At 43.7% G+C, this 13,156-nt stretch overlaps 1 protein-coding gene across 1 annotated transcript in view; it reads left to right on the top strand.

The window, feature by feature from the left end:
• The window catches only part of LOC143950714 (gamma-aminobutyric acid receptor subunit beta-4-like), a 408,464-nt gene that overhangs the window by 143,405 nt on the left and 251,903 nt on the right, over positions 1 to 13,156 (top strand). Inside the window, exon 2 of the mRNA XM_077465189.1 lies at positions 9,893 to 9,981. Within this exon, the coding sequence (XP_077321315.1) occupies positions 9,893 to 9,981 (89 nt within the window). The remainder of the gene's footprint in view (positions 1 to 9,892; positions 9,982 to 13,156) is intronic.

Genomic DNA, 13,156 nt, shown 5'->3' with positions numbered 1-13,156 from the left:
TATGGCTAAAGAATTGGGCGGCTGAGCTATCATGCAAGAAGCATTTGATTGGGTTCCCGTTTAAAAGGGAATGTTTGTTTGGAGAAGAATTAGACAAATTCGTCAAAAAAATTTCAGGGGGTAAATCTACTCTCCTTCCAGTCAAAAGGAGCAAACGTCCATCATTTAGGCATTCTCTCTCTCCCGGAGCATCAAGCTCTAAGCAGTGGCGACGGCCTTCTCAACCCCCCTCTACAGGAAAGGCTCAAGGCCGGGCCCAGGGGCAGAAGAAATCCTGGGGGCGAAAGCCTGCCAAGCAGAGCCCAAAAGCTTCCTTGTGAAGGGGCGCCCCCGCTCGGCCGAGTGGGGGGAAGGCTCCTGCAGTTTGCGGAAGCCTGGCGGGAAGAGATCCGGGACAAGTGGGTGGTCTCTTCGGTATCTCTGGGCTACAAGCTAGAGTTTCAGGAGATTCCACCTTCTCGCTTTCTAAGGTCAAGGATCCCCAGGGACCCAGTAAAGCAAAGACCACTATTTCTGGCTTTAGATCACTTACTATCCCAGGGGGTGATAGTAGAAGTGGACCCAAAAGAGGGTTCAGGGTTTTACTCGAATCTCTTCACCGTTCCAAAGCCAAATGGAAATGTCAGACCTATCCTGGATCTGAAGGATCTGAACCGGTTTTTACTCATCCGATCTTCCGAATGCAGTCAATTTGCACTGTGGTCTCCTCCCTGCAAGGGGGAGAGTTTATGGCATCAATAGACATCAAGGATGCATATCTCCATGTGCCAATTTTTTCCGCACACCAAAAGTATCTAAGGTTCATGGTAGAGCGGCACCATTTTCAATTTGTGGCCTTGCCATTCGGGCTGGCTACGGCCCCTCGAGTCTTCACAAAGATTCTGGACGCTCTCTTGGCAAACCTAAGAGCTCAGGGTAGAGCCGTCATGGCTTATCTAGACGATTTGCTTCTCACAGAGAAAACAGTAGCGCTCCTGAACCACAGTGTTACCAGAACGCTAGAACACCTGGAACGCCTAGGTTGGATTATAAACCTAGAAAAGTCATCCCTACAGCCTGCTACCAGGTTGGAATATCTGGGTATGGTTATCGACACCGCTCAGGGCAAGGTGTTTCTACCAAGGCCAAAAGCCTTGGTCATTGGAGATCTGGTGCGCCTAATTCTGGGCAGAAGATCTTCCCCCATTCGGTTGTGCATGAGACTGTTAGGGAAAATGGTCGCCTCCTTCGAGGCCATTCCATTCGCCCAGTTCCACTCAAGGCCTCTGCAAAGATGCATCCTTGCGGCTTGGAACAGGAAGCCCCAGTCCTTGGATCTTCCTATGCGTCTATCCCCAGGGACACGCAAGAGTCTCGTTTGGTGGTTACAAACCGAGAATTTGCTGAAAGGCAAAACTTTTCTTCCTCTTCCATGGAAGATTATTAGGACAGATGCCAGCCTGACAGGCTGGGGAGCAGTGTTGGAGGAGACGTGCTCGCAGGGGAAACGGTCTGCGATCGAGAAGCTATTGCCCATAAATGTCTTGGAGATACGGGCAGTTTATATGGCTCTCATAATCTGGTCTTTCAGACTACGGGGTCTCCCTGTTTGGGTTCAGTCCGACAATGCCACAGCAGTGGCCTATATCAATCACCAGGGTGGTACCAGGAGTCTGGTTGCGCAAAAAGAGGTGAATCGCATACTTGTCTGGGCAGAAAGGCATGTTCCATGCCTTTCTGCAGTCTTCATTCCAGGAGTGGAAAATTGGCAGGCAGATTTTCTGAGCCGCCAGCAGTTGTGCCCAGGAGAATGGGCTCTGCACCCCGACGTGTTTTGGAACATATGTCGCAGGTGGGGTACTCCAGACATAGATCTGTTTGCATCTAGGTTCAACAGAAAACTGGACAAATTTGTGTCAAGGACAAGAGATACACTCGCTCAGGGGTCGGATGCTCTGACAGTTCCCTGGGATCAGTACAATTTGATTTATGCCTTCCCCCCGTGCCCGCTTCTGTCGCGGTTCCTGGGAAGAGTCAAGAGGGAAACAAAGTTGGTTCTTTTGGTAGCCCCGGCTTGGCCCAGGCGACCGTGGTACACAGAGATCATGAAGTTGGCAGTAGGCAGGCCGTGGATCCTCCCTCTCCGGCCAGATCTGCTCTCACAGGGTCCAATTTACCATCCTGCTTTACACAGTCTGAATTTGATGGTTTGGCTGCTGAGACCCACATTCTGAGCGACCGTAGGCTTTCGGGGCCAGTCCTTTCTACTCTGGTCAATGCCAGAAAGCCGGCCTCCAGGCTTATTTATTACAAAATCTGGAGGGCATATGTTTCCTGGTGTGAACTCAGGGAATGGCATCCTAGAAAGTATGTCATTAGCAGGATCTTGGCCTTCCTCCAGTCAGGCCTAGAAATGAATTTGGCCGTAAGCACTATCAAGGTGCAGATTTCGGCCTTGTCAGTGTTTTTTCAGAAGCCACTTGCATCGCATTCCCTGGTGCGGGCTTTCATCCAGGGGGCTATGCAGATAAGGCCGCCAGTCAAACCTCCGGTATGCCCATGGGATCTGAATTTGGTTCTCTCGGCTTTGCAGCTGCAACCTTTCGAACCTTTGCATCAGGCTTCGTTAGTTCTTTTGACTAAAAAATTGGTTTTCTTGGTAGCCATATCCACGGCTAGAAGAGTGTTAGAACTAGCAGCTCTCTCCAGCAAAGAGCCGTATCTAATTATTCATAAGGACCGAGTGGTAATGCGTCCCAACAGGTCCTTTCTGCCTAAGGTGGTTTCAGGATTCCATTTGAATCAAGATGTAATCCTACCATCCTTTTTTCCGGACCCACAGTCCGCAGAAGAAGAATCTTTGCACACTTTGGATGTGATAAGGGCAATCAGTATCTATCTTCAGGCAACTGCTCAGATAAGGAAAACTGATTGCTTATTTATTTTGCTGGAAGGACCTAGGAAGGGCCAGGCGGCATCCAAATCCACTCTCTCAAGGTGGATTAGACAGATAATTTCTCAAGCCTATAGTGTTAAAGGGAAGATCCCTCCTTTTCAAGTGAAAGCGCACTCAACTAGGGCTGTAAGTGCTTCTTGGGCAGTGCATCACCAGGCCTCCCTGGCTCAGATCTGTAAGGCTGCAACTTGGTCATCAGTCCACACATTCACCAGATTCTATCAGGTGGATGTCAGAGGACAAGAGGATATCGCCTTTGGGCGCAGTGTACTGCAGGCTGCAGTTTAGGTCCTCCGGCCCATGGCGATCTATAATTATGATCTGTGTCTCCCTCACCTCAATCTGAGCATTGCTTTGGGACATCCCACTATGTAATGAAGCTCCTGTGTCCCATGATGTATGATCAAGAAAATAGGATTTTTATATACAGCTTACCTGTAAAATCCTTTTCTTGAGAGTACATCACGGGACACAGGGCTCCCGCCCCTCTTGGGTTTTACGTGGTTTCCTATTGCTTTGCTACAAAACTGAGGTGCCTCCCATATGGGAGGGTTTATATAGGGGAGGAATTCTCCTTAATTGGGGGTTAACCAGTGTCCAATCACCAGAGGTGCCTATATAACCCACTGTGTAATGAAGCTCCTGTGTCCCGTGATGTACTCTCAAGAAAAGGATTTTACAGGTAAGCTGTATATAAAAATCCTATTATCATTATAACCTTACATCAGCCGGCTCGGCTATTCAGTCTACGAAGTGTTGGAGGTGCTCTGGGGACTTCCTCCATATTTTCAGGACTTGTTCAGCTATTCATGACTATTGGGCACGGGTCTGCCCAATTAAGGAGATTGGTTATTTGTTGGGTCTTGTACTACAAGAGAGCAACCAGAACCTTGCTTAGTATTTCACTTTTTTATGCTAGGAAAGCTATTGTCTTTCACTGGAAATCCCCTATATCATCGACTCCGGATAAATGGAAATTGATAGTGAAAACTGCTCTTCCCTTATGTAGAGCCTCATACAACAGCAGAAGATTCCCCTCCAAATTTGATAAAGTGTGGTCCCCAAGCTTGAGAACCCCGATACTGCAATTATGACTTGACTTCCTTTGGTATTATGGTTAGAAGGTGCGGTTTTGCCCTACACATTATGGACCGTCTTTATGTACAACCTTTTTTTAACTTAATGTTGAATTCCACCAGGCCTCCCTCTGGTGGCTTCCCATGGGACTTGTCCTCTGCTGTTGGAGGGCTTGATGTTTGTTCAGCACTATTATTTTCTCTATGGGGTTACAATGTGCTGCCTAGTCTAGCCCTCCATTTTTTATCATGCCTGTGGCAGTAATGTACCATCTCTTACCCTGTTGAGGGTGTGAAGGGGGGGATGAAGCACAAAGTTTTTTGTTCTTTTCTCTATCTTTTGTAGATAGATTTGGTTTGTAGTTTTGTATTGAAAATTTTCTGTGCCGTTTCTCAGAAAACTCAATAGAAGTTATAGAAAAAAAATGTTGCCTGCAATGACATTGTGACCATGTGTTTTTTTGAATAGGCAAATGTAGATGAAGTATAAATAAATAAAGTCGCGCTATGGAGAAACCAAAAACAAAGCAAGATCTCCAATGTGATAGAAATATAAAAAATAAATAAAAAGTGAAGGAAGAAAAGAAAATATACTGGGTTAGAGCTGCCTGTGGCTGAAGCCCTCACTTCCTTAGTGGGGAGGAGAGGGAAATGAAAAGTGTAAAATAAAAAGGTTATGGCGCTAAACCCTATCAGTGATGTGATAAATTAACCTATCACCAAAACCTGGTGTTTTTATATAAACAGAAAAAGCTGTTGGCAATAGCGTGCAAAGATTTCCTAAAACAATTTTGTATCCTAATTGAAAAAATATATGTGTGATCAATATTGAATCAACATTCGTGTTCCATCATAATTATATCCAAAATAGATATTAAGTTATCTTATACGTGTCAGCCTACTATGAGTGAATACCAGAAATATATAAACATTCATTTAAATATACAAAATGGTGAAAAAGTTGTTTGTATCCAACAATGTGCTAGTTCAGAACAAACTGTGCAAACATGTGCAAAATAAGTGCAAAAAAGCGACTAGGGATCAGAACAGCCAGGGATCAGAAATATGTTCAACCAATAATCGCATGAAGACGCATCTATGTCCAATATAAGTCCAAAATTAATGTTTGGCTTAATGATACTGCCTCCTCAGATTATTGCTGTAATTGATGCGTAAAGTCAATAGGGAATATTTCATTCACTCGTGCAAACAGTGTGGGTCTTCAATTAGAAAACTTCATCCCCGGTGCGCCACTCAGTGCTATAATATGTAAATGCTCTCACCAGAGTTAATGCCCCTTATGGGGCTGGATGGACCTTCACAATGTAAGCTCACTCCAGGCCATACTGCCGAACAAACCACGGTTCATCTTCAGGAGGGCCCCAACACTCCGAAATAAATTAGTAAAAAATGTGGTGGACCCACCAAAACAAATAATCTCTGAGACCCTAAAAGGATTCTATAAGTGCGGAAACTGCCTCCCTTGCAGAAATAGTAAAAAGACCGAAAAAAAGAAAACCACCTTTAAATCCACCTCTAATGGAAAAGAATATAAAATCAAAGAATTGATCACTTGTAATAGCTCCCATGTCACTTACGTTATTGAGTGCCCCTGCCACAAGCAATATGTGGGAAGGACCACTAGGGAGTTAAGAGTCAGGATAAGGGAACATATTGCAAATATCAAAAAAGGCTTCCAGAAACACAGTGTTTCTAAACACTTCAGGGATTTCCATAATCGGGACCCTGGACAAATGATTTTCTACGGAATAGACAAAATTAGAGGCCACTGGAGAGGGGAAGACAAAACGATCAAAATATCCAGGAATGAAACGAAATGGATTTTTAATTTAGACACCCTCCAGCCAAGGGGAATGAACATAGATTTAGACCTTAATTGCTTCTTAACTAATTTTTAATAGTTAGTTGCTTGCCTCAACATTGGATAAATCCATTAGCTTAATGTTGGTCGAATGTTCTGTGGTCAAAGTTGAATTTTATTCACACAAATACATCATGTGTCAGGATTTCAACAAAACCTGGCCACATAAACAAGTAGCCTACTTGCCCCAACATAAGACAATTCATGAGCTTCATTGCCTAATCTTTGGGTTCGGGTCGAATGTTATTCATTCAAATATATTATATGTGTCGGAATTACAGTAAGACTTGACTATCAGACACTTTAGGCATATGAATATCCCAATATATGTTTTTATACATTTTCTATTTACATTTTATTCTTTGAAGGTTAGAACATACTCTTTGATCTAAAAAAATTTTTTTACAGCACGACCAAATGATTCAATTAAGAAATAGTTTTACCCTCAATTTGGGAGTAATAATAATCTAAAGGTCCCCCTGTTGGAACCAAACATATAGTCACAAGCACTACAATCACCTATATGACAACTCCAAATAGACCTTTCCTGTACCTCTACATATACATAAAAAAATTTCTAGGGATTTTCAAAATAATTTTCCCGAGAAAATTTCTTCTAAAAAACTTTCCTCCAGAAAAACCTCCTCTTTCTTAACAAACTTTTATATTCTTCTAACTCATATATTAGCATACAAAAAACCTTTTTTAAATAATGTTACATAATTTTTATGAATCTTCATGAGTCCTTTTTTTAGTACTAATTAAATAACAGGACGTTATTAATATGTACCCCACTTTTTTATGTATGTATGAATTTTATATATATGTGAATTTTTTATATATGTATATATATTTTTTATACATATATTTATTTATTGTATTTTTATTGCTATTTTTATTTCATTTATTTATTTAACATATCTTTTCTCTTCTGTCCGAGTTTACCTGGGAGTTATCTATTCAATCTTCCCCAGGCAGAAGCAATTATACATATTCCTCCCTGAATAGAATTTCGGCTCAAAACAAAAATAAAATAATGGGGAAATGCTAAGGGATGCCATTTAAATTGGGTATGGTTTTCAAAGGTATATAGGTAGGCTGCAGTGCTCCGAGGCTAATTTAATCTGTCTCCCCTAAGGGCGTTATAGACGGAGGGAAAGTAACCGTGCTTATCCTTAGCAGAGTAAGGGCATCCCACACCCAAAATGGCGCTGTCAGTTTAGCGCAGGCGTAGTGGAGCACTGCACCCTATTTAGGTAGTAAGGTGCACCAATATGGCCGCTCAAGAGGATGTCAGAGTGACGAAACGCGTAGGGAGTGGCCACGTTGTGTGCACTCGTTTGAACGGATAGAGACGAACGGCTGAGTTTTTTCAATACGCATATGCTTTTAATGTCAAATGTGAGTCGTTTTTTAATACTAATAAACGAACGATCTGGTTAAGAATGTATTACACTATGGATATGTCTTTCCTCATATATAATTAACGTTGGAGACCATACGGACGGAATAGCGAAGCTTCACCCAGTGCACCAGCAGCAGCCAGAGAGCAGCACAGTGGCTTACATTGTGAAGGTCCATCCAGCCCCATAAGGGGCATTAACTCTGGTGAGAGCATTTACATACTATAGCACTGAGTGGCGCACCGGGGATGAAGTTTTCTAATTGAAGACCCGCACTGTTTGCACGAGTGAATGAAATATTCCCTATTGACTTTACGCATCAATTACAGCAATAATCTGAGGAGGCAGTATCATTAAGCCAAACATTAATTTTGGACTTATATTGGACATAGATGCGTCTTCATGCGATTATTGGTTGAACATATTTCTGATCCCTGGCTGTTCTGATCCCTAGTCGCTTTTTTGCACTTATTTTGCACATGTTTGCACAGTTTGTTCTGAACTAGCACATTGTTGGATACAAACAACATTTTCACCATTTTGTATATTTAAATGAATGTTTATATATTTCTGGTATTCACTCATAGTAGGCTGACACGTATAAGATAACTTAATATCTATTTTGGATATAATTATGATGGAACACGAATGTTGATTCAATATTGATCACACATATATTTTTTCAATTAGGATACAAAATTGTTTTAGGAAATCTTTGCACGCTATTGCCAACAGCTTTTTCTGTTTATATAAAAACACCAGGTTTTGGTGATAGGTTAATTTATCACATCACTGATAGGGTTTAGCGCCATAACCTTTTTATTTTACAAATGTAGATGAAGGTAGACAGAAGACACCTGTACTGGTGGCTAATATACTAAGGCCAGCCATAGATGGTTCAAATCTCAGTTGGTTCAGCAGGAACTGGCCGAGATTCTAACCATGTATGGGCAGGCTGAATGTACCAAGTTCATTGATCGATCAACTTGGGTACAACCAGCCTGTTCTATTTATTTGCAATTATATCTAGTGACTGCTAAGTGCTTCCTGTTCATTCACGAACTGAAGCATATTAAACATAGTTTACTATGCTTCAGCTATGAATGAATGCAGTGAGTGTGCTCATTTAGAAAAGGAAGGTGCTGGTAAATTACATATTTACCAACCCCTTCCCCCACTCGCCATCCTGAAACATCCCTGCAGCAGCTGGGGGGAGAGGAGAGGAGGGAAGCCAGCAGGTCTGACGGCTGGGGGGGGGAAGCAACATGGGGGTAGCCAGGGCAGTAAGGCGAATCTGCACTGCACATATTTATTATGGTGCAGGCACACCTGGCACACCCACTGCGCATGCCTATGTTAGACACACATTTAACCCTTTGATTGCCCCAGACATAGGTGTGCACAGCCTATTGCATTAGGGTGTGCACCCCAAAGCTTAAACATATTTGCGTGTGTGCGGATGTGTATATATACTGACGGTGTCAACAGAGCAATGGGCGGTGTCAGAAGGGCAGAGATTATTGTCCGTAGGGCAGAGATTAGTTTCCGTAGGGCAGAGATTAGCGTCAGTAGGGCATGTCCCATAGTGGACAGTATCAGACGTTTTTATTTATGTCACAAGTCCAAGCAGGACACCCAACATTATCAGGGATTTATTGCTCCAAAAGCAAATACTCTTTTGCACACTGGTACTGACTAGTATTCTAGTGTTTCTCTTCTCACTCAGTTTTTCTCCGTCACTCAGCAAATGTGACCCCCAGGGCTGATGGAGAGGGGCAGGGGAGGGTCAAACAAGGATGCTGTGCAGACGATCAACATCCTCCTTATCAACTGATGATGTCATTGGTTGTTAGGATGCCGGCGGCTAGAAGGTTGTAATGGTGCACAATGAAAACTTGTGGCTTTGTGTGGCTTGATCCACCAGCTGGCGTGTATATGATTTTTTGGGCAATTTTTAGGCATTTTGCCAAGGCACCCCTAAAGAGACCTCAAGGCACCCCAGGGTGCCTAGGCACCCTGTTTGAAAAAGGCCGCCCTTGATATTAAGCCCTTCCTGCCCGGTGTCATTAGCACAGTGACAGTGCATATTATTAGCACCGATCATTGTAATAATGTCACTGGTGATGTCAGTGGCAGTTAGTTATTCCCCCCTGCCCCCCCCCCCCCCCCCCAGCATCAGTTAATGTCAGATTGGCTGCCACACTATCACAGTCCCATTATAAGTAGCTGTTTGAGACCATTACTAGTATAGAAATAAAATGTAAAAAAAAAATCCAGTTTATATCCCGTAGTTTGTAGACACTATAACTTTCACGCAAACCAATCAATAAACACTTATTGGGATTTTTATTTTTACCAAAGACAAAGTGAATTAAGAGTTTTTTTTTTATTTTTGAGACTCATTTTTACAAAGAAAAAAAAAATTAAAGGTGAGTTCTGTAAATTTGCTGTGAAATCAGTTCTGCCAATGTTTATGATGGTTTTACTTTGGCAGCTTCTGTGAACTTGTTTAATTTTGCTTGCAGGTGGGTCACATTGTACTCACCTTATTGTACGTAGTTTTATGACTCACGTTTATTTTATTCTTACTTTCCAGCCCACATTCTGGGAATATCTCAGTTGTGAAGAAAACAGTGGACAAGTTGCTGAAGGGCTATGACATCCGCTTGCGGCCAGACTTTGGAGGTCAGTAACTGGTTGGACTAGTAGGTGAGGTCGAAAGACACAAGTCCATCAAGTCCAACCTATGTGTATGATTATATGTCAGTATTACCTTGTATATCCCTGTATGTTTTGGTCTTTCAGCTGCTTATCTAATCGTTTCATGAAACTATCGATGCTCCCCGCTGAGACCACCACCTGTGGAAGGGAATTCCACATCCTTGACACTCTTACAGTAAAGAACCCTCTACATAGTTTAAGGTTAAACTTCAAACAAGTTGCCATCAGTTGAGAATCAGATGAAATACTGATGGGTGGTCAAGGCACCACGTCCCGTGTTTAGTATTAGGCGGCCATGCACAGTTCGAATCTCCTTCGAATTCCTGCTGAACCGGCCGAGACTCGAACCCTTAATGGGAAGGCTGAATGGACCTGGTTGATCGATCGATCAATTTGGATGTAACCTGCCTGCCTTACTGTCTTCTCCCGTGGGGACAGTGGCGGTCGGTGCTCACTATTTTTGGGGGACAGCACAACAACACTCTTCCTCCCAGCAGACACAAGCGATGACCCCCAGCGCCACTATCCCCCCCCCATGGGAGACATGCAGTGGAGATAATCACATCCACCAACCCCCAGGACACAGGCAGCGATCAATCAGCAACTCCAAAGAGGGAGACAGGCGACGATAATCACTCCCTGCGGGGGACACAGGCAGCAATCAATCAGCAACACCAAATCCACACCCCCCCATGGGAGACAGGCGACGGTAATCACCCCCTGCGGGGGACACAGGCAGCAATCAATCAGCAACACCAAATCTCCCCTCGTGGGCGACAGACGGCGGTGGTAATCACCCCCGTCCTCCCATGGGAGACAAACAAGCTGCCTTATCTTGTGAGGCATGGAGGCACAGAGGCTGGGAGGAGTCACAGGCCAAGGAGAGGAAAGAATCAGGAGGGCGCTCCGGCGAGCATAGATTCTCCTTTCGGGCAGAATCAAAACCCCATGTGTGTCCTAAGACACAAATGGCCAGGGAGTCCTAAGTCTTCCTGGCTAATAGGGGCAATCTGATTGACCGGGAGGAGAATGAGGCAGAATATCGATTATTCATTCGCTAGTGTCACGCAAAAGGGTGGGATCAGGGTGCCCCAAACGAACCCTTTTTTGAAGCCTATTGGAGCCCCTGGCTCTAATCACGTGCTTCAAAAACATACACCATTCCCCATTGGAAACCATAGTCTGGTGCCCTGATATGTAGTTTAGGGGGCCGGACGCATGGATGGGGGACGGCACCCATGTGCCCCTTATGGAGTGGCCGCCACTGCGTGGGGACAGGTTCCCTCGTCAGTAGGAGGGATTCCCCTGTCAGCTTTGTTTGTGATGGGGGAGCTGCGTGAACAAAATTTGCACCGTAGCTCTGGGGAAGGGGGCGCGCCCCCGAAACGTGTTAGATGAAACTCGTGTTCTGTGCATGTCCATGCATTGTTTTTATGGCCTTTTGTCAGTTGCATTTTGTGAGTACCCACTTTTATATAAAACATTTTTATTATTAAATTATCTTTGGTAATGCACTAGGTGCCCGCTCCTTCCATTTCTGTTTTTCTTAAAATTTGCATCATGCATGGCCGCCCTAACTCACAAATAGGTATATAGATGGGACTTTATAGGTGCCAAAAGGAACACTAAATAAATTTTTAAAAAAAACATACTTTTAGTTCAATAAATAATACTTACTATATCAATATCTTATACCGTTTACCTTAATTTGTACTGAATAATGCAGGACATGCTAGTACTGTTTGCTTAATGTTGTTACCTTGTAATTGTCATATACCTATGTGAGGCGCTTAAAGTGTGACTAAACCCACATCATAAAAAAACGATAAATAAATGGTGTATTACATGCTCTTCATATTCACCTAGTCACTATGGGATTCCTTTTCTGTATTCTGCAAAAGAAAAACCTGGTTGATCCTGGTGCTCTCTATCACCACCTTCTGTCCATGTCTCCATTGCAGCGGGGGGGATTTTATACAGCAGTGTTGGCATATCTGCACATGCTTAGTTTTCAGTGAGTTTCTATGCTGAGCATTTCCTCCCTAGGCAGCTAAGCAACCCAAGTGACTATAGAGTGGGCGTATACACAGTGGTAATTGACAGCCCACTCCCTCCTCCTCCTCCTCCACACCCACTAACTAGCTAAATACAAAATACAATGGAGGTGGGCTATAACATGTAGATTAATCAAGGTTTCACCTCCCTCTTATTCTAAGACGCAGGCTGTAGGGGCGTGACACAGCCTGTGACTGGCAGAAATCCACCCACACCATGTTAGTGCCAAAAATAATAAAGATTTGATTTCAAATATACACCCACTGTCCACTTTATTAGGTACACCTTGCTAGTACCCCCCTTTTGCCCTCAGAACTGCCTTCATTTTTCATGGCATAGATTCAACAAGATTGGCATAGATTCAACATGATAGCATCACGCAGATTTGTCATCTGCACATCCATGATGTCACCCCACCACATCCCACAGGAGCCCTATTGGATGAGATGTGGTGAGTGTGGAGGCCATTGGAGGACAGTGACCTCATTGTCTGGTGGTGAGATGAATGGAGCTTTGTGACATGGTGCATTATCCTGCTGGAAGGAGCCATCAGAAGTAGTCATAAAGGGATGGACATGGTCAGCAACAATACTCAGGTAGGCCGTGGCGTTTAAACCATGCTCAATTGGTACTAAGGGGTGCAAAATGTGTCAAGAAAATATCCCCCACACCATTACACCACCAGCACCAGCCTGAACCGGTGATACAAGGCAGGATGGATCCATGCTTTCATGTTTGTTTATGCCAAATTCTGACCTGACCATCTGAATGTTGCAGCTGAACTCGAGACTCATCAGACCAGGCAACGTTTTTCCAATGTTCTATTGTCCAATTCTGGTGATCCTGTGTGAATTGTAGCCTCAGTTTCCTGTTCTTTGCTGACAACAGTAACACCCAGTGTGGTCTTCTGTTGCTGTATTCCATCTGCTTCAAGGTTGGATGTGTTGTGCATTCAGAGATGGTATTCTGCATACCTTGGGTGTAACGAGTGGTTATTTGAGTTATTGTTGTCTTTCTATCACCTGGAACCAATCTGCCTATTCTCCTCTCACCTCAACAAGGCATTTTCTTCCACACAACTGCC

This window comes from Lithobates pipiens, unplaced genomic scaffold (genome assembly GCF_037356315.1).
Source record: "Lithobates pipiens isolate NorthernLeopardFrog02 unplaced genomic scaffold, aLitPip1_a1.2 Scaffold_1, whole genome shotgun sequence".
Lineage (NCBI taxonomy): Eukaryota > Metazoa > Chordata > Amphibia > Anura > Ranidae > Lithobates > Lithobates pipiens.
The sequence above is the reverse complement of the archived record's forward strand: the minus strand, read 5'-3'. Positions and strand labels throughout refer to the sequence as shown.